General features: G+C 53.2%; 1 protein-coding gene and 1 non-coding gene across 4 annotated transcripts; both read right to left on the bottom strand.

Moving 5' to 3' along the window:
- Positions 1-1,382: 1,382 nt before the first annotated feature.
- Positions 1,383-1,538, bottom strand: LOC118576958. The gene has a single exon (XR_004944146.1). It is a non-coding gene; the product is annotated as a U1 spliceosomal RNA (small nuclear RNA).
- A 5,048-nt stretch (positions 1,539-6,586) lies between these two features.
- Lrrc32 (leucine rich repeat containing 32) lies at positions 6,587-18,687 on the bottom strand. Of its 3 annotated transcripts, none has more exons than XM_036190516.1 (3): positions 18,653-18,687; positions 13,756-13,850; positions 6,587-10,384 (listed from the first exon to the last, which is right to left on the bottom strand). In XM_036190516.1, the coding sequence occupies exons 2-3, from the start codon at positions 13,840-13,842 to the stop codon at positions 8,477-8,479; spliced, it is 1,995 nt and encodes a 664-aa protein (XP_036046409.1). In that variant the 5' UTR covers positions 13,843-13,850; positions 18,653-18,687; the 3' UTR covers positions 6,587-8,476. The 3 variants fall into 3 exon arrangements, with proteins under 3 accessions (XP_036046409.1, XP_036046392.1, XP_036046401.1); XM_036190499.1 differs by lacking the exon at positions 18,653-18,687 and adding an exon at positions 17,984-18,081; XM_036190508.1 differs by lacking the exon at positions 18,653-18,687 and adding an exon at positions 16,064-16,262.
- Positions 18,688-21,831: the final 3,144 nt, after the last annotated feature.

Here is a 21,831-nt window from a genome sequence, read left to right as displayed (position 1 = left end):
ACATGCCCAGCACTCAGGGAGCAGAGGCAGGTGAATTTCTGAGTTCGAGGCCAGCCTGTTCTACAGAGTGAGTTCCGGGACAGCCAGCGCTACACAGAGAAACCCTGTCTCAAAAAAACGAAATAAATAAAGAAGCACAGAAGAAGCATTACAAAAAATTAAGGAGATTATAAAAACAATATGAGTGAGACATAAATTGCTTGAAAGCCCTGAAAACATTGCAGACCGAAAAATGCAGTCAATAGACAGATGAGAGGCTTGAAGGCCATTAGCCAGAAGTGCTAGACAGAGTTTCGATCTGTAGCACACACTGAAGTTTTACCACAGAAATACGGCTAAGTACAAACATGGAGCAGTTTCCAGTAGTGTTAACCCAGACTGGCAACACAACTGTGCAGTAGGGAATTCGATTTGAGGAAACGGTGAGGGGCCAGTTGTCACAGCCAGGGCCTGTCCTAGCAGGTTAGCATGGAAAAGGAACCGCCACACAGTGTGGGAATGGGAAACACGACTGTCTTTTGAAATGTAACGTGCATCAAAAATTCTAAATCAGGAGCTGGAGAGATGGCTCAGCCGTTAAAGAGCACAGCCTGCCCTTCCAGAGGACCCAGGTTCGGTTCCCAGCACCCACATGTGGCTCACCACTGACTGTAACTCCAGCCCCAGAGGACCCAGGTTCGGTTCCCAGCACCCACATGTGGCTCACCACTGACTGTAACTCCAGCCCCAGAGGACCCAGGTTCGGTTCCCAGCACCCACATGTGGCTCACCACTGATTGTAACTCCAACTCCAGAGGATCTGACTCTTCTAGCTTCCTTAGGCACTAGGCACACACATGGTGCACAGCATGCAGGAAAAACAACCATATATAAAAAACATTTTAAAAAATTCTAAATCAACAGGGATTTAGAATATTTTATTTATTTTCATCTATCATCTGATATCTATTATCTGTTCATCTGTACCAATGGCAATTTTTGATTGTCAAATTGGTTGAATTAAGAAACACATATTGGGGTGTGTCTGTGAAAGCTTCCAGAGAGCCTGAGGGTTGTGGCCCACCCCAATTGGTAACATCTACAGCATAAACCCTACACCTACAGCTCAGGGAACAGTGAGGAAGACAGGGAGATGATTGCAGGACCAGAGGACCAGGATGTTTGCAGTGAGACATGCTGTCTATCTATGATAGGAGCTGCACCCATGAGTTATCATCATCATCACCACTACCATCATCATTTTCTCCTCCTCCTCCTCCTCCTCCTTCTTCTCTCCTCTTCTTCTCCTTCCCCCCTCCCCCTCCCCCCTCCCCCTCCCCCTCCCCCTCCCCCTCCCCCTCCCCCCCTCCCCCTCCCCCTCCCCCCTCCCTCTCCTTCATTACCAGGAGAGAGCACGAACCCCCACTACCACAGATTATGCAGTCAAGTTTCCCACATTTGGGGAAATCGCAGGAGTCAGGGTATCTACAAAAATGGCGAAGCCTCACCCTGAGGAAACCACCTTCATGACCATAGTATCTCCTCTGCTCAGTAAGTACACCCAGGACATTAATAATATGGTCACCTAAACAAGACCCATGCAGTGACAGCACCAGCTGACATTCCAGTGTGGGAAATCTTTCAAGGTCTCACCTCTAAATGACGAGGTACAATCAATTAATGGCTGCTAAGAGAGGGAGAATCAGTCTTTTCCAGGGATGAGGCCCCAGATAGGTTATCCAGTCCCAAGTGGTCAGCCATACATGAGGACACATATGAGCAACACTAAACAAACTCAACAGGTTATGTTTATGCATGTATATATGTATACGTGTGTATATGTGTGTATGTATACATGTATATATGTGTGTATGTATATTTATATATGCGTAGCAATACTAATCACAGAAGAGGTCAGGAATTTGAGACTGAGTTGGGGGAGATGGGGAGTACTTGGAAGCAGGAAGAGAGGAGAGAAATCATGTAGACACAGTACCAGTGTATGAAATTCTCAAAAAAAAAAAAAAGAAAAAAAAAAAAGAGAGAAACTGTCCATCAATAACGAATGGCTAAATAAAGAAAAACATTAACACTGGGATATCATAAACTCCAAAAAAACTGAATAGAGCCACATCAGTTTATTAGAGGTGATTTCTTTGAAATACGGTTGAATTTTTTAAATTACAGGAGACTATGCAGACTACCACCCCATTTTTGATAAAGCGACAATAACACAATTAGAATTATTATTAGAAAACAATTAGAGGGATAAACCCCTCTAATATATGCATATTTGTATTTGCACACAGTTTATTTTTGTCAACCATGATTTGATCCTGGGGAAACATACAAAGGACTTGACAGAAGAATGTTAATGTGGTTGGGGAAGCTGGTGGGACAGGCAGACATGTGTATAAAGTGGAGAGACCAGAAACCAAACCCATTCTCTGACAAAATATTAAGAATAGTAATACTTATGAAAAGTGGGGCCTTTGGGATTGGGCCTTCTCACCCTGCCTGCACAATGCTTGGATCCCAGAACACACACACCCCAACTCCTCCTCATCACCACTGGTTTTCTTCATGGTTCCAGAAATGGAATCAAAGAACTCTGGGCAGGGCGGGGAGAGTCTCAGACGCCGCTGCCTTCAGTGGGGAGCCCCGGCCTCCGGGTCGGAAGCTCAGCCTCTGCTCTCTTAAGGTATTTAGTAAATGTGAGGGGGTATCATTCAGGGTGTCTCAGTTTATAACCTCCATCTCAGCCACCTCAGGTCCTCAGAAAGGATTCCCCTGGGTCCCACCCTGTCCAGCTATCTCCCTGAGTCTCCTCAAAGGTCTCATCACTATCTGTCATTGTTTTTAATGTGTATATGGATGGGTGGCGGGGGGGGGGGGGGAGAGAGAGAGAGAGAGAGAGAGAGAGAGAGAGAGAGAGAGAGAGAGATATTATTTCCTTAATGGGAAGGGCCTACGGCGCATCAGTGCTTTCGGTGATTTATTCGCTCACTTACCCTCCTTTTCTTTGATTCACAATTTTATTTAACCCTTCATTTGTTCTTGAATTCCTTCCGAAAGCACACACTGCTGGGGGACAGCAGGTTTTCACTATCTGCGTCCTCTACTTTGTATGGGGTCTTAGGGGGAGAAGGGATGGACTCGGGACAAAAATCCTGGAAAGGAATCCCCAACTTGGGAATGTGGAGCTGGGCAAATTGGAAGCTCTGTAGCTGAGAAGATTCCAGAACGCTGGGCGATGCTGAAGGACCTGAGAGCTCAAGGGTGAAATCCCGAGGCGCTCCGTCTCTCCTGCAGCCAGGTCGAGCTGGAGCTTGGCCCTCTCTCTGACCTCTCCACTTCATGCTGAAATCCTGCTGTCCCTGTAGGCAGCTCAGATGCCTTCCAAGCCCACTCATTCCTCCAGCTGTGAGGCCTGTGACCAGCTGCAAACAAGCTCTCAGCACACAAAACTTCCCTCACCACTGACAGCTTCCTGGCTAGAGATACAGCCTGAGTCTCCCCTCATCCCCTAGCAGAGGTTTTTATCTAACTGTCCCCAGGTTTCCCACAGAGCCAGGACCCAGAACCTTAGGGATACTCAAGCACTCCAGCGTTACAAATAAACATGTTTATGAGCCCATTATACAGATGGAGAAATGGAGACACAACAGTGCAATTTGCCCTCACTTCCAGAGCAAAGGGAGCCCTAAGAGCAAGAGTGGCCCCAGACATGAGTTTGATTTCACGGACAGAGCTCTCTCCAGGACAGCCTGATGGGAGGTTGGAGGTGGGAGTGGAGTGGAGTCGGGTGGGAGCTGGGTCCTGAGAACCAGCTGGCTGGAAAGACTTGAATTTGGGAGGGCCAAGTTCAGGGAAAGCACAGCTGAGGAGGAGCCAATCTGTTTATTATGCTTGGTCTGTACTCCAAACAGAGCGATGGATGGAACCACTCCAGCTCCTATAAACAGCTCAGCCCCCACCTTCCCTCTTGCCCTCCCGTTCTCAGCTCGACTGTTTCTAGGGAGACAGAAGTGGTGGTGGGGTGGGGAGACAGGATGAGAAGATGGGGGACGACCGAGATAGGACAGAATCCTCAGGGTGAGGGGGACCAAGGACAGCAGAAGGCAGCCAGAGAGCATGAGTATGTGCTCTTGCTGCCCCTGGACAGCCAAGTCCTGCTGCCCTCTGCCCTCTCCGGATCCCCTGGGTCTGTCTGAAGGCTGGTTTTGAGCCCAAGAGTTCGTAAGTCCTGGAGGGCAGGGTTCATTAATTCGGGAAATCTTTTCTGAGCTCACAGACCCAGGGGACAAACAGGAGACTCTGGGTAGGAATTTTTTCCCAGGGCTCTCGATATGATGGTGGACCAGATAGCTATCCCATGCTAGAGTCTGAGGGTTCCATGGGGATACAGGCAGCAGGAGGAAGCAATCCAAGCCATCTCCACAGAGGAGGTGGTCCAGTCAGACAGCAGTAGCAGGGGTGTGTGGGTGTGTTGGGGTGGGTGGGATGTGCCCGGTGGGGAAGGGGAGAGCCTGGGGCTGTGTGGGTCAGATGCTGGAGCTGCCAATAGTTTCGGTCATCGGCTCATTGCTGGGTGTGGTAGCACACACCTGTCACTCCAGTTCGTGAGAGGAGAAGTCAGGATGATGAGGAGCTCAAGGCCATTCTCAGCTACATGGTGGCCAACCTGGACCACAGGATGCCATGACTCAAAAAACAAAGAACAAGAATCAGGTGAGACGGCTCAGCGGGCAGAAGCATCTGCTGCCAAGCCTGACAGTCTGAGTTCGAGCCTCGATATTTACAGTGGTAGGAGAGAACCGGTTCCTGCAAGTCTGATCTCCATGCACGTGGGCACGGATGCAAATAAATAAAACATAACAAAAAGAAAACAAAACAACAAGAAAAACCTCACTGGCTTCGGAGAGGAATGGGATTCGTTCTCAGCTCTAGACTGTCAAGATACAACAGAAATCTCTCCAAATGCTGTAGGAATAAGGCCCATCAACTTCTCAGCTTGGACTGAGGTGGATGCACTTAGAAATTGTCAACAAATGGTGGGTGACAGCAGAGAGGGGCTGCCAGAGGGCAGCAGACAACTACCCCCCAGTGTCATCGTGCAGGCTGGCTGGAGGACAGGGTGTTTGCCGTGGGCAGCTGGCCAGGCCCCTGGATCTGGTGGCCTGAGATGGTGAGGCAGCTGGGGGTGGGGGCACAGGGTCCCTTAAGGGGTGGGACACTGTAAGAGCCCACTGAACTAGATGAGTTGAGCATGACACTCCTGGTGGCCTGTGACACAGAACATGAGGGGCCCTCTCTCCTAGAACAGGCTGAAAGCCCAGTGAACCGGATGTTCTGATGACCTAGTTGGCAGCTGTCCATGTTGCACTGAAAACAGGAATTTCTGCCCTACTGGGGGTCTTGGCCAGGTGAACAGGCTCTCCTGTTTTCCAGGAAAGGGGGTCAGGGGCCTGGTGGGATCCTGCTGGAGGGGAGGCCCACAGGTCCTGGGTTGAGCCCAGCCCATGCAATGGCCTGGTCCAACTCTGCTTTCACTGAGCCTCTACTGTGTGCCTTCCCAAGCCCAGCACTGCCCCTTGAAACAAGTTCAATGCTCCCCTAGGAGTGGGGGAGTGGGGAGCAGGAATTTGGGTGAGAGGCTGGAGGCAGAGAAGTTATTTGAAGGAATCTTCTGGAGAAGGCAAAGCTGTCCATCCAGGGAGGGCCCAGGGCCACTTCAGCTGTGGAGATGCTTCCAAAGTGCTTGGAGGGCAGGGAAAGGCTGGGCTGGAAGAGAGGCAGGCTGGAGAGGGAGGCTGGTACCCGCAGAGGCCAGCACCTCTGTGTTGGTGTACTGAGGGCTAAAGGGCTGCGAGCCAAGCAGAAAGACCAAGACAGGCATCGCTGCCCACCTCCAGAGTCTGTCCCTTCTTCTCACTTCAGTCTCTCTTGACACCCCCCCCCACACACACACATGGCTGCCCTCACTGAGGCAGCTCCTCCTCAGATCAATTCCCTATCTCTCTCTCTCTCTCTCTCTCTCTCTCTCTCTCTCTCTCAAGTTCAGTCTGAATCTTGACTTCTTACTAAATTCTCCCTGGGTTCTCTAGCCCTAGGAAACACATGACCCTCTGGCTTGGGATGCCTCTGGATGCCTCCATGGGAGCAGTTGGGAGGAGGGGAGAAGGGGAGGAGGGGTGGAGGGGTGGAGGGGAGGGGATCTGCCATGGAGAGCCAGAGAAGGGAGGATGGGAGAGCAGTACAAGGATTTTTCACTGGTTTTAAGACGGAGGAGAGCGAGCCTTTCTCTGTACCCACCATTCCTCACCTTAAAACAAAGGCAGGGGAGGACACATCACTGCAGACATGTGGGAAGGGACCACAGCCACTAGTTTCTGAGGGTTGGGGTGGGGCATAGGTGATGTGGGGTATGACGAGGCTACGAAAGAGGCTGAGGCCCAAAGCCCAGGGTGGGGCTGGCCAACGGCTTCAGTGTCCCCTGAGGTGCCTCATGAGGAATGAAAGCCCCAGATGGGAGAAGAAAGGGTCAGGATTCCAGTGCATGCAGCGGTATGGGGTACCCAAAGTAAGCAGGCTGACAGGCCGCAGCTTCTCCAAAATTATACTTTAATACATTCAGTGAGTTATACAAAGAGCTGGTCCCAGGGCCTGGCAGTGGCCAGCTGGGAGGGGACAGCAGCATGTTATAGTGTTTTCAGAGCTCAGGCACAGGAGCCACAGTTTGGCCTCCAGGCTGAGACAGAGTGCTGTGTGCAGTAGCACCTAGAGCCCACTAGCTGACCCGGTGAGGGTCCTAGCCCTGGGTCTGCCCATTGGTTCTCTGAGCCTTTAACCTTCTGGGCCCCAGTCTCCTCATCTGCAAAACTGGGCAGAGAGAATGATGTTTTCATCTCCCCGTGTGTTACTGAATGTCCAGGCAGACTGGGGGCCAGGCACAGGGGAGCTGATGAAGCAGGTTCTGTGATTGGGCCCAGGGCTCCCCTTTCTCCCTGTAGCCCACAGGTCTGGAGAATGAGTGGAGAGACTTCTTATTTTCCTGGTGAGGACAGGCATGAGAGCTGGCACTGTTCAGTGCTGAGAGGAAGAAGCCACACAGGCGACGCTGCTGGGCACCCAGCTCAGGGCCTTGAGCACAAAAAGCAAACACTCTGCCATGATGCAGCAGTCCGGCTGGTGTTCTCCCATTTCCCCCACGGTCTCTGCCATTGACTGGGGTGACTCTGAGCAAGCCCCTCAACCTTGCTTTCCTTATCTGTTCAATGGGGAAATGACACTCAATAGTGTCAAACTCCAAGCTCTGCTTCATGGAGGGAGGGTGAGACTGTGGGAGCAAGATGAAAGAGAATTCATACTGGTCTGCAAATGAATGAGGGCCACTGAGGCAGAAGCAGAGGGTCTGTGGGTACCTGTCTGGCAGAAGGGAGTGGGTGGGTGCAGCAAGGATGTGTGGAGCCTGGTTAGCATAGGACCACCTCCTGTCCTCTTGACAGCCTGCACTGCACCAGCAAGGCTTAGATTCTGGAGACGGGAGGACATGGGTTTGACTCATTTTTGGCTTTGGCATCTCTCTCAGCCATGAGGCTCTCAAAGCAGATGTAAGGAACCTTCTTTTCTTTGGTGTATAACTCAGATAACACAGAAACCTCTGAGAGTTGGCTTGGATTCGCCTCTGCAGCTGCTAAGCTAAGTGCAAAACAGAACCAGATAGCCGAGGCTCTCCCTCTTGGCTCAAAAGCTAGGGTGGGGCTGGGAGAGACGGAGGCCTGATCAGGGGCTGGCAATCCAGGCAGCACTGGGGTCAGTGTGTGTAACAGGAGAGTTCACTGAGGGGAAGGGCCTGTCCAGGGCAGGACACAGACAGACTGTCCTGGGCCTGGCTGGAAGTCCAGGTGACCACACTTGAAGCTGGTTCAGCTGCAACTTCAGAATCTGGCCTAGGAGACCAGATTCAAGACCTTTGGAGGAGATCCTGGGCTCTCTCTTCTGGTCACAAGTTCTTCGTTTCCAGAGAGACTGAAAGTCATTACCAGCAGATGCGACAGAGCTCTGTGTGGGAATGGTTCAGACAAATCATCTCTCAGGCTTGGCCTTCCCTTGCCCAAACACAGCCAGCCAGGGTGGACTCTCCATGACCAGCTGGGAATGCAGGTCTGGGGGCCCAGGGCCTCCCTACCTCAAGCCCATCACACTACATGATCACTGGTTCTGTGACAGCCCCTCTAGGCATGTGTTTCATTTACTGGTGCCCAGAGAAGGGTCTGGCTTGAAACAGATGCACAGTGGAGATCTGTTGGTATCCTCTGTTCAGTAAACTGCCCCACTTTGGGCTCCACAGCTGGATCACATGTGCAGCTTAGGAAGAAACTACCTGTCCATGTGGCAGGATTCAGGATGCTGAACCCCTGGTCACTGTGTAACCTGAGCTAGACCCCAGCTTCTCTGCCCCTCTGGCTTCCACTCTGAGTGGGAAGAGGATCCCCTAGGCTTTGTATTGTTGCCTGAACTTCTGTCTACGGAGGAAGCAGCAGGTGGCCAGCATGGTGAGGATGATGGCAGAAGCCAGTGTGAAGGTGAGGATGATGATGAGGTTGATGTTCTTGAGCCCTCCCTTCTCACAATCCTCTGGACGCACATGGCTCAGGGACACCTCCTCCTGAGAGCCAAAGCGGCAAATCAGGTCCTGAGAAGCGTCCACAGCCACTCGGCCCTGGTGTAACTGGGCCGCCAGCCAGCCATTGCCACAGCAGCTGAGTGGATTTCCTTGCAAGTACAGGCGCCGAAGGCTAGTCTCCAGGCCACCCATGGCATTGCCTGGCAAGAGGCTGAAGCTATTGTTCCGCAGATCCAGCACCTCCAGGGACACAGCCTGGGTCCAGGCAGGCAGGTGGCTGAGGCGGTTCTCAGAAAGGTTTAGGAGCTTGAGACAGCGGAAGCATGGTAAGTCCACGTTCAAGACCATCAGCCCATTGCCTTGAAGTTTCAGTACCTCCAAAGATGCCTCCAGGCCCACCAAGGCTCCTGTGGCCACATCCAGACCAGGATTGTCAGAGAGGTCCAGTTCAGTAAGTGGGGTGTGGAGGAAGCTGCCTGCTCTGAGCATCTCCATCGAGTTCCCTGCCATGTTCAGAACATGGAGGGTGGGGATCCCAGAGAAGTCCACACAGCCTGGAGGACCAGGCTCTGCTGGTCCCCCACAGGGACTGACCTGGTTTCCCCATAGATTGAGCCTCTGCAAGCTAGCCAAGCTGGCAAAGGTATAGGGTGGTAGTTCTTGCAGGGCATTGTCCTGCAGAAGCAGTGTCTTCAGGGACCCCAGGACTTTAGTGCCCAGTTCCAATGCTTCCAGTGCATTGTGGCTCAAATCCAAAAGCACCAGGCAGGGAAGGGAGCCCACACGCAGGGCCTCAAAGGATTGCAGGCAGTTTCGGCTGAGGTTGAGGAAGCGTAGGGAGGTCAGAGGTTCAAGAAAGCTGGCAGGGACCTGCTTAATCTCATTGTAACTCAAATCCAGGCTCAGAAGCTGGGAGAGGGGATTGGTGCTGGCATTCCGGCTGGGGTTGGACAGTAGAGAGGCTGACCAGCCCTCAGAGGGCGCATGGAGGTCTTCCTCACTGTCCTGGGCCAACCCCGCAGGGAGCCGGATGAGGTTGTTGGATACATTCAGGTAGATGAGTCTTGGGAATGCGGCCAGGTCAGGGAAGTGGAGCAGCTTGTTCTCCCGTAGGTCGAGCCAGGCCAGCTGAAACTGGACCTGGGGTTCTGGGGCCGTCTGGAATGCCTCAATGCTGTTGCAGCTCAGGTCAAGTACCTGCAGCTGCTGGAGGCTGAAGTCCGAGATGCAGGTGAGGGAGTTCCTGGAGAGATTGAGGTGGGTCAGGTGGGGCAGGGTCTCAAAGGCACCATCCTCAATGTCCATCAGTATGTTGCTGTGGAGGTCCAGCTGCTCCAGGGCCGGCATGCCCCAGAAGGTGTGACGTGCCAGGCGGGTGAGGCTGTTCTCTGCCAGTGAGAGGGTATGCAGGCTCGGGGCCTCACCCAACAGCCGCTCCACCAGGCTACCATACAGGCTGTTCCCAGACAGGTCCAGGGAGGCCACAAGGGGCAGGCGGCCCAGACCACCACTGTTCAGTGCCATGCCCATGGCGAGCCGGTTGTGGGCTAGGTTGAGATGTTCCAAGTGGGGCAGGGCCTGGAAGACTCCCGGCTGGAGGAAGCTAATCTCGTTGACACTTAAGTCCAGGTGACGAAGTGCTGTGTAGGAGCCCAATGGGGAGGTCAGGATGCTCTGCAGCCTGTTCCCAGACAAGTAGAGAGCTCGGATGTCCAATGAGAGCACTGAGGGGACCTGAAGAAGGCCAAGGCCTTGGCACAAGGCCTCCTTGTTCACCTAGAGAGAGCAAGGGTGGCAGAGAAGCTGGCATTAATAGGGACAAGACAGGAGAACAGGACAGGGTTCTCTAGGAAAGATGCCTAACTCTCCCCAAGCTTGGGGAGGCGTGGTAGTTTGAATGTAATTGGCCCCCATAAGCAAATGGGGAGTGGTACTACTAAAGGGTGCAGCTTTGTTGGAGAAAGTGTGTCACTGAGGAGGTGGGCTTTGAGGTCTCATATGCTCAAGTCATGCCCGGTGTCTCAGACCACTTCCTGTTGTCTTTGATTCAAGAGGTAAGAACTCCTCAGCTCCTTCTTCAGCACCGTGTCTGCCTGCACACTGCCTTGCTGTCCACCATGATGATAATGGACTGAACCTCTGAACTGTAAGCAAGCCACCCCAATTAAATGTTTTCCTTTATAAGAGTTTCCATGGTCATGGTGTCTCTCCCCAGCAATAGATCACCCAGATGGTATAGAGGGAGCTGGGATTTGAACATGGGTCTTTCAGCAACTCTTGTCCTTCCACAAAAGGTGTCTTTAAGGGTCATATGCAAATGCACATCTCCATTTGGTCACCCCCAGATTGTCACCCCAGGTCCCCCAATCCTCCCCAGCAAATAGTGTGACATCTACAACCAGCCAGCTTAGTTTTGCCCCTGCGCCCAGCCTGTCTCCATCGACCCCACCACCACCACTGAACCACCCACCTGCTAAATGCCCAGAGACTGCTCAAAACCCACTTTGCCTATGGTGCCCTTGGCCTTAACATACTGCACAATCCATCAGGACTTTCTTTGGCTCTGCCCAACCTGTCCACTCACCTCAATCTAGTTTGCATGTAGTGATCATGCCTAGCCACCACTCTTCCATGCCCATCCCTGGACATGTGTGTATCAGATCTATATGAGACTTCCTCACCAAGAACCTATCACCTCTTCCACCAAGGCCCTCCCTAACTTCCCTTTCTACTATGGCCTGGTGCCCCTGAACAAAGACCGAGTGGGGACCTGCAGTCAGTGAGGTTGGAGCATGATTGACATGGATGTTTTGGACCTAGCCCACAGAAAGTGCTCTGGGAGTGTCTTTTATGAATGAGTTGCAGACCATCTGTGCTTAAGGAAAGGGCTGAGGCCTTGATCCAATCAATGCCGGAAAGAAAAGAACTAATCTGGATATTCAGATTAAAGCCAGAGGCCAGCCCACCTGCTGTCCATATGCTGAGGTCAAGGCCCGCCCTGGCAGTGACTAGCCTGGGCCACAGGGATCCAGCAGCTGAGGTAGTAAGGAAGAAAAACAAGCCTGCCATCCCTGCCTGGTCTTGCTCTGAGGCTCCTCCTCAGGACCCCAAGGCGAGGGGCAAGGCAGGGCACTGTCTGGCCATGGGCACTGGTGTGGATGCCTTCTGCATAACGTACCTTGAATAGCCCTATACCTCCAGGAAAAGCTGCCAACTGAGGCTCTAGAAGGTCCAACAACACCCCCCACTGCTACCCATAGTAATTAGATACCTACTTGCCACCTAGTGCTCAGGACCACCCTGCTGTAAGCAGCAGCAAGATGAACCCAACGCTAGCGTGATTTCCTTTTTGTGTAAGCTGAGCCTTCAGCACCCAGGTACCCAGGCTAGCTGGCCCTATTTACCCTTCATTTGCAATGCACAAGCCACATGCCCCCATGCAAACCCACACCTATGTCCCCTCCCCTCTGGATGAGCAAAAGCTCTCCAGGACACCAGCTCCAGAGGAACCATGCATGGACAGGAGCTGGCAGAGCCTGAGACTGTCTATCAGATACTGCAGGGGTTCAGGGAAGCACCTGGTACCCACATCTCCAATCCAGCCCAGAATTCAGAAGGAGCGTGAGGGCAGGAGGTTCTCTGAACTCCATCTCTGTACCCTCTCTCCATTGAACTCTAAGCTCCGACTGACTGCAGGAGTCTCTGGTGCGGAGATGATAGAGGATGGGTGATGGCTATGGTTTAGCATCCCTCCTCACTCTGTGCTTTCAGCCACTGCTCTGCTTTCTTCCTGATGGGCAAAAGGACATGCCATCCAACTCCATCCACACACAGGAGAAACCTGCGTAAGGAGAGGCACTGGCGAGGCGCAGCACGAGGGAGCTGGCTGGGTTTGGTTCTGACTCTGTCACTTCTGTCTTTGGGGCCCTCGGGGTCACGTGTCTTTTCTTGATGGTTCAGAAAGTCCTTTCCTGTCTATCATATTCGGCTTCTCAGGGCACCCTTGCCCCATGCCCTCTGTCTGCTGGGGCCAAAGCTCTTCACCTTGTAGGACCTCAGTCCTCCCAGTCTCTGGGCATGTGGTGATGTCCGAAGTCTTTCCTCCCATTATTCTGGGTTATGAGATGCTCAGGAGGCCTCCAAGGAAGAAGTGGGGGCCACAGCTGAGCACACAGACCCCAGGACAGGGCTGCTGGCAGGGGGCTGCTGGTATTCCTGTCCTCTTTAAGCAGCTGTGTGTGTTGGTTGGGGTGGGGAGGGCTGTCCCTAACCCTGCTTCACAAGTGTCCTAGAGCAGTGGTTCTCGACCTTCCTAATGCTGCGACCCTTTAATACAGTTCCTCATGCTGTGGCGACCCCCAACCATAACATTATTTTGTTGTTGTTGTTGCTACTTCATAACTGTAATTTTGCGACTGTTATGAATCGTAATTAGATATCTAATATGGGACCTCTGTGGGGGTCATGACCCACAAGTTGAGAAGCACTGACCTAAAGGGTCATTCCCTTGTACCCCACAGGGTCACAATGTTTAGCATTTGCCTGCCTTGGAATAGGAAAAGAGCAAAAGTTAAGTCAAGCCTGCTCTCTGTCCCCAAGGAGCTCTTGGTCTGCCAGGTAAGACAGCCTTGGGCTGAAGGAGTCAGTCAGCAATGTCAGGGGAGGCCTCCTGGACAAGGTGGCATTTGACCTGGCTGTAATGAGTGAGGGGCAGTCTAGCAGGCAGGCCAAGTCCAGGAGCCCAGCCAGGAGGGGATCTGTGCCCAGGAGGATCAGTGCAGAGGAGCCTTTCCCTGCTTGCCTCTTTCCCAGCTCCTTTCCTGCAGAAGCTTCAAGAAAACCAATGGCCTATAACAGGGGAAGCTCGGGGAATAGAGAGCCAGTGGGTCCCATTGTCCCTAGCTGAATGATCTTGGTTAGGTCACCTAGGCTCCCCAAACCTTGGTGTTCCTTCTATTAAAAGAGCACAAGACTGTCGGGGAAGCACATTTCTGAACAGTCTAGTGTATGTATGCTCAACAAATACCAAGGCACAATGCTAACCTTTTCTGGGTCCCCTAACCTTTGCTCCTGGGCTGGGCTGTGGGACACCCCCTCCCAGCAAGGATGGGAAAGGCACCCCTTACACTGCCTGCGTGGTGTCTTACCGTCCTACAGGGCACTTGTTCTCGGTGCTGAGAGATAGCCAGGCCCGGGGTCAGCATGGCCAGGAGGAGCAGGATCTGGTGGCTCATGGCTCTGCCTAGGGTGTAGAGGAAAGAGGAATTGTGAAGCAGCCACCTCCCTGCACTGACAGCAGCACCCGCCTTGCCCTCCCCCAGGACTCTTCCCGCCAGAACTGAAAGTCGGAGGCATGTGGGCTTCACGACTCAGAGAAGCCGAAAGGAGTGGTATCTTAGGACTTCAGAGGCTGGGGTAGGGGGCCAGGGATTGCGAGTCTGAGGCCAAGCTTAGTCATTACTCAGGGGAAGCAAGACTTTTAAAGCAAAGTATGACCTGTCTGCTTTTGGTTTACCTAAGGCCCGCCCAAGGCCATTGAGATAGCTCTGGGGTAAAGACCCTTGTCATCAAGCCTAATGGCTTGAGCTTGATCTTGGGACCCACATGGTGGAAAGAGAAAACTGACTCCTGGACTTCACATTACCCTCTATACATATACCCTCTCCCTTCAAATCGATAAAATGTAATTTTAAAAAAATTATAAAGGTCTACCTGGTAGAAGAAAATTAGGGGTGCTAAAATTAGGGGTACTCAGGAGGCAAAGGGACCCTAGGGCAAGGTCGGCTGGAGGGAGACCGGCCTCAAACCCCATTCCCCTCAGGCCCCAGGCAGCCCCCATCCCAGGTCCACAGGCCCACAGGTCACTCTCCTTCATCTTGACATTTTTCTGTTGGTTGGAATTCTCTTGTCATTGTTCAGGGCTGACCAGGGCACTGACAGGAAGCTCCACCCCAGCAGGCTGCCAGTCCTCTACTTTCACTGAAGGTGATGGCTGCCCAAGGCCACGGGCCTATTGCAGTGTAAGCACCCAGGGTGGGGGCCCCGTGAGGACCCCAGAGGCCTTTAGCAGGGGTGAATTGCTGTGGACTTGAGCTATGTGCCGAGGAGACAGATCGGCCTATTCATTTAATTAATTAACGAATGAATGAATCCAGTTACTCCCATACTGAATGTCATCTCACATCTAGCTTTCCAAAGAGATAGATCCCAGCCTGGACACCGAGTGCTCACAAGGAGGAACCACAGGACTCAGAGCTGAAACACCCGGCAGCTCCCTCATCTCCACTAGGCGCCTTCGGTGTGACCTTACACAGGCCACATTATCTTTCTGACCTTGTTTCCGGAGGTAAATGACCACCATGTCAAGTTTCATTGAGAATAAATGAGACATATTCTATGAAAATGTCGCAGCGTATTACACCTCCATAATCACGCCTGACAATTACTAACTCTTTGAATCCGCACAAGGACTCAGTTCCACTTTCTTACACTTCTCATTTTATAGAAGGGAAAAAAACAAATGACCAAACCAAAACCAAGGCTCAGAGAGGTTAAGCAACACATACACACCTAAGACGACTACGCAGCTAAGTGGCAGGCTGAGACTTCTACACTTGAAGGTCTCCCACAGTGGGTGCTCAGTAAAGACTAAGAGCTGCCACTCTGAAGGTGGCCTTGGGACAGGTTTGCACCTTTGCCAGCTCTTTTGACTGTCAGAGCCCACTGGCAATGAATCTCAATGCAGGGGCAGCTCTGCTGCTATCTTGCTGAGACAGGCAGAGGCCAGTGTGGCCCTTTCAACTCTCCTTCCTGGCTCCCCCAGAGCCCAGCCCTGCCCCACAGCCCTCTCCTTTCACTGCAGGCTGTGAGTTCCCAGGAAATTTTGTTCTTTTGGTTCAAAAGCAGTCCCCACCTGCTTGACATTAGCATACTCAGAGCTAAATGAAAACCCCTGGCCTTCATCTCCGGGGCCCTGGGGGTGCCGGTCCTCTCTGGGCCAGCTCATGTCTCCCACCTGGCTTCTCATCATTCCCCCCCCCTCTGAGTCCCGATCACATGCATTTCCTTTGCCCCTCTGGGTACCTTTCATTGCCTGGGCCTTCCTTTCCTTTGCTCCCCCTGCGGCTGAACACCTCCCCACCTCGTGGAGCTTGGCTTAGATGCCATGTCCTCCAGGAGGCCTTTTCTGGTTCCCCATGGCTGGTCTGTGTTTTTCAGATTCTCACAGTTGCTGAGCTTTGGATGGCCCAGTGTGGAGCACAGAGCACACCCCACTATGCTTCCCCACCCCTTGAAAGGAAAGTACCTCTGGGGACGACCTCATGACACAGGGCGGCCAGATGGCACACCAGCATTTGAGTCTGCAGTGCGGAATGCAGGTGAGGGAGGTCCCCCAACTCCCTCTGTCTCCTTGCCCTTTTACTTCCCTATCCCTCCAGGTTCAAAGCTGCCCACCTTCACTGCAACAGGCAACTCCACTTCCTGCGTCCTTGCTTCCCTCCAGGACTGGACAGAATCAGTCTCATACAGGGCGGTCAGTGACGTTTCAAAACCACATGCCAGGTCTTCCGAGTCACTTTGAAATCTCCAGTAACATCCAGGCTTCACACTCTATCCCATCAGCATCTTCTACTATGCTCTTCTCCTCAGCAAGCTCCTCAGTCACACCCCAGTAACTTTTGGCCTGCCTGGGGCTCTGCCTTGCTGCTCCCTCTACCCAGAATGCCCTTGCTCAGGCTCCAATGTGTTGCATTTCCCCCACACCCATTTGCAGACCCATTTATTGTTCGTTTCATTCCTTAGGTAGATGCTCACTAAAGTTCTGTCAAGGAACAAGCGCCTGAGTGAGGGCAGAAGTTCTGCGGCAGTAAGGATGTTAGGACCCGGGATTAGTTAAAGTGGAGATGCCCAAGGGCTCTATCACTCCCACCTCCTGTTCTACCCCAGCACGAGGCTTCGGCATATCCAGAAGGGACAGTCCCCACTGCACCAGGGATTATGGTAGAAAGAAGTCCCCTACCGTGCCTTTTCCTCAGCGTCTGGAGGACTTCAGTCTCTCACAGGGAGGACCAGGGGCGTTAGAATCCAGGCTGACAGTCAAGCCCCACCACTAGTGAGCCTGGATCCCCAGAACAAGCTCTTTTACCTCTTCCATCTGAGTGACCCATCTGCCATCTGTGGCACACGCCACTTCCCATCCACCACTGTCCACCCTTAGCCGAGGGGATGATCAGGTGGAGCATGGCCAAGAAGGTACCAGGACACTACAGGGCCCTTCCCAGTTGGTACAGGAACCAATAAGCGCTGAGCATCCCAGGTGAGGTGTGCTAGGACAGAGGTCTTGGGTCTGCAGCCAAGTGGCTGGATTCTGACATGGAGAAAAAATGTCAGAGAATATCTGTGTGTGTGTGTGTGTGTGTGTGTGTGTGTGTGTGTGTGTGTGTGTGTGTGAAGAGGGCAGACAGAGATAAGAGGGGCAATCCTATAATCAAAAGCAGACTGCCCGCACTATGCAAGGAGGTTACACATTTTTCTAAGCACTTGACTGATCTCAGGTCTTTTAAATTCTCACAGGCACCAAGTGAGTTAATTACTGTAATTCCTATTTACAAACCAGAAGACAGACTCAGGAAGGTGAAGTGCCTGCCCCCAGGCCCTAGAGTGCTGGTCCCTTGTCTCATGCAGTTCTACAGACCCCTAGCTCTGCAGACCCCACTGGCTCCCTGTAGAACTCTCTCCCAGGACACGGGATTCAGAGAAATGACTTACCCAAAGTCACTTGTACAGTAAATAGAAGAGTCAGGATCAGAATCCAGCCCCTCTGTCTCCAAAGACACTGCCAAGACTTCTCTCCTAAGTTGCCCAGGAGCACACTGGGCGGTAGTACACTCAGTGTGCTCTGACGAACTGGCAAGGGGGGCCTGGGAGAGCTGCTTCAAGACTCACAGGGCAGTGAATCACTAAAGCAGCCCGTTCTGGAGACATCCCACATCTCAAGGGAATCAGACCTTAACCCAAAGGAATGTGGTTTTGATGCAGAATGTCAGGGTGGAGGTGGAGCAGGGGTCCCTCCCATCTATCACCCATAAAGAAGGTCGGCTTCAAGTCTCTCCAAAGAGAGCTGGGGTATCCCCTCCAAAGACAACAGCCGCGCTGTGGAAAGTCCATGTCTGCCTCGGGGAGACCTGAATTCAAACCCTGGTCTGCTTGCTTGGCTGTGTGCTCTTAGGCACGTCCGGGACTTCCTGCCTCTATTTTCCCAGCTGTCAAATGGGAACACCCACCTCAGCCCTTCCTGGGGGAGACTAAGACCTGGGGACCGAGGGAGGATCCAACTCGAGCTCCCGAGGCACTGCTGCTATCTGCCGCCCCTACCTGGCTCAGCGCCGCCACGGCCGCCTGGCTCCTCCGCAGCACATCGTTCTCGCAGCCGGCGGGGTCCAGCCCGCCCAGGCCGGGCCGCTGCAGCGCCGCTCCTGCCGGCCGCGAGGGGGCGGCGCCCGCCCTTTAAATAGCACTCTCCGCCGGGCCACACCCCCTAGGGGGGCTCCGAGCCGCGGGGTCCTAACGCCGCCCTTCCAGCTGTGAAACATCTGGGAACGGAGCATCCGTCCCCTCCGAGAGAAGGATCACGATAGAAGCTAGGCCCGGGTCTCCGCACGTGCAGCCGTGGCCCCGCGAGGCCTGGGGTGCAGGGAATCACAGGTCCGAGGAGGAAATCCTGGCGCCGCCGCACTCGGGCAGAGGCCACCCAGAGGTGACTGACAACCGACAGCTGGGAAGGAAGTGACCCTTCTTTGGCCCTGGGACGGCCCTGAGGGGGTTCCCCTGTACCTCGGCTATCCTGTCTTCAAGTCAACTCCAAGCCTGTCAAAGTTCCCAGCTGACTGATGGAGAAACTGAGGCCAGGGGTTGGGTGCGGGAGAGTATGACTGAGAATACATGGAAACCCCAGTTGGCTGAGACTAGTCAGGTCCCCGTGTACAGTTTGGGGACCTGAGGCTTGGGAAGGTTAAATTGTATATTGAGAGTCTCACGACTTACCCAAAGCTGCTCCTTTTTCAGGATACTTGGCCCTTCTCAGTCATGGGCACCCTGTGACGGAAAGACAGGCGTTCCCGGGAGTATTGCCTCTGTCCTCCAGGCCTGGTTCCTCAGTCACGATGTTCTTTCTCCCTGATGGTCACAGCTCTGGGAGGAGGGCCATCCACCCCATCCTAATGGCGAGAAAGTGAGCAGCACCAAGCTTTGTGGTGAGCAGGAGTGCAGCTGGGCTGGAAGCTGGACCTTCTCCTCCCATCTAGTCCCCCCCCCCTCCTTGGGGTGCTCCTGGGCAGTGAGGACAACCCAGAGTGGACAGTGCCTGGGCCAGTGTCCAGGGCCCTCATCTAGTGTGAGGTCAGGCTCACAAGGAGGCAGCCCTGTTGCAATGAGGAGGGGAGTCAGTTCCGGTTGCAGGTGAGGGATGCAGTGTGGTCAGAGTAGGCAAGCTTCCTGCTTGCCCCTAGCTACCTCAGGAGCACCCAGAGTCCCGGATCATCCCTCAGCACTTCTCTGTACCATCTGTTCAGATGGAACTTCAGCTTCCCTCTGCAAAGTGGTAGTGATAAAAGCTGCTTTTTGGACGTGGGACGGGACAGGATGAGCCGATGTAGACTGGGGCCGGCACCCAGGGGGCTTTAGCGAATGCTCCTTTGCAGCATTAATTAGGTGGAAACCTTTTTCAGGTTCACGTCAAAGGGGTCATGAAGGGGCTTCATGGCTACTTTGCAGCATGATCAGAACATGAACACAGAGATCCAGGCAGGCTGGGGCTCTCCCTGGGCCTGATGCTGTCTTACTCTATCTGAGTTGCTCTAGAGCTTGGCTTAAGGTGGGGGCAGGGCAAAGCTGGTGTCAGTCATAGCTACAGGATGAGCAGCCTGCTTCCCTTGTGCAGCCAGAGGCTGCGGTTGTGGTTAGGAAGCACATGGGGTTCTATCTTATCTTGTTCAGTGCCCGGATGGGGCTCCCCAAGAGGTAGGAGATACAGGGGCAGCCAAGCATGCCCACTGCTATAGTGGTCCCTTGGGCCTGAAGACCAAGCTGGAACTTTTCAGCCCCCACCTCCTGCATCTCTGTCCTTGGGCTGTCATGCTGTGTGACTTGGGAAGGTGGCTTGATGATTCTGACCTCCACTTGTTTCTGTAGAGCGAGACAGATGGTAAATCTATGGCTCAGCTGGCAGGGAGACAGCGTAAAATAGCCTTGGTTAAGAACCCAGTGAGGAGCCTCACACACACACACACACACACACACACACACACACACACACATCACTTCCCAACCCCCCATCCCTGGGAGGCTGGGAAATAAAATTGTTCAGCATCCTCTCTTGTGGGCAAATGTGAGGCTGAGGAGGGAAACCAAAGAGAGTGACTGGTCCAGAGGGGTAAACGGCCTCATCCAGGAGGCTGAGCTCGAGCCTGCAGGGGAGAAAGGCCAGAATCTAAGCAGGGTCTGATTTACAAGGCAGCCATGGCGGGTGCTTTATTCTAAGGTCCGTGGGGGGCAATTTTCCACCGTTTCCTTTTGGTACTGGGTGTTTTCAGCGTGGTTCTTAGGTGGCAGGTCAGACACCAGCTTTGGTGATTCTGTGGAAATGCTTCCATCTAGACAGAGGGCCCATCTTGTCCTGGGCCCTTCCTTATTGCTCACTCTCTGAGAGTGTGGCTCTCAGACACTAGGGCTCAAAGTTCCTTAGGAGGATTTTGCTCAGGCAGGCTGACATTGAGGACACATGTAGGAGCTGGTGACCCAGAAAGCCAATTCTGTACATACCCCGTGTGACTCTGAGCAAGTTGCTAAACCTCCCTGACTTCCTGTCCTTCTTTAACTCAGAACAGAATAGAAGAATCATGACAACACGGATCCCTAATTTTTCCATTGCTCTTTGCTGAACACCTACCTACTCTGGGCCAGTCCTCATTATTTGGTATACCAGAGTAAAGAGGGCCACAAACAGCTCTCCAGTTATGTGTCTTTATTCTTATTTACTAGTAAGCGAGGCTCAGAGAGGTTAAGTAAACTGTCTCAAGTCACACAGCTTGGGGTGTCAGCAACTGATCACCGGTTTCCTTCCTGCACCAGAGGCTAGTGCTCAACTTTGGCTGTCTTCATTCTGTGCCCCTGCCTAGCACCCATGTGGGCTCCTGGGAGTCAGGGAGTTCCCCCATCAGCTGATATTAGGGCCCTGACTGCTGGAGCAGAACACTGGCTCCCCCAGTTCTTCCCCCATTTACTTTCTCTTAAACACAGAGGGCACTCACTGTGCCTGCTGAGGGGCACGGCTCTGACCCTGTCTCTTGGAGGGACGATAAGAAAGTACAATCATTGCAGCCAGGTGTCAGCTGTACCAGAGAAGGGAGTTTGAAGCCAAAGGCCAATGCTGGGAGCCAAGGAAACAAACCCACATAGGGACTAGGCATGTCGTTTGCACTGGGAATCTTTAGTAGAGGGAAGAGGGCAGTGGGATGGGGTCGGGGTAGGGGCCTTCCTGGAGCTCCCCTCTTTGCTAGACATCATGGCCCCTTTAGGGACAGGCTTAGGGATTCTGGCCTTAACATACAATGGGCAGAACAGGTCATCTTGAAGCCTGCAGGCCATTGAGCCTGGCTGACCCCAGAGGGGACATGTGGCAGTCAGAGTCATCCATGCAGGGGCCTCCAGGTTCTGAGTCACTGCAGTGAGCACCTCCTGGCAGTGAGCACCTTGACTGAGCCCCCCTGAGGCTCCCCAGGCCTCCAGGGAGTGGCGAGATGCCAAGGGAAAACTTTTAAGACAAACATGAAACTATACACATCTTCACAGGGCGTCTGTGCTGAGCCGTGGACCGTGAAACCACAATACTGCGGCCGGGGACTGCTGGGAACTGGGGGGACCCAGCTCACGGGCTTCCCGGTTAACTATTTGAAGGTCAGATCCCATGAGACCTTGCTCCATCATAAGGGCAGTACAGCATGGCTTTATCCATGGTCCACGAGGCAGCACTGGCGTTGGCAGTGATGGGAACTGGGCATCATAGGGAGGGCACGGGAATGGGCATCCTCAGCTCAGCACCCTCATTGGAGACTCAAGATCACATCTGTAGAATGGAGCCCAATTTCAAGGATGGTGGGGAGCTGATGGCACTAAGGAAAGAGAACGGCGTAGGGTTGGGTCAGTCTGGCTGGTGGTGTCAGCTT

Source organism: Onychomys torridus, chromosome 1 (assembly GCF_903995425.1).
Source record: "Onychomys torridus chromosome 1, mOncTor1.1, whole genome shotgun sequence".
NCBI classification, from domain to species: domain Eukaryota; kingdom Metazoa; phylum Chordata; class Mammalia; order Rodentia; family Cricetidae; genus Onychomys; species Onychomys torridus.
This window is presented reverse-complemented; position numbering and strand designations above follow the sequence as displayed.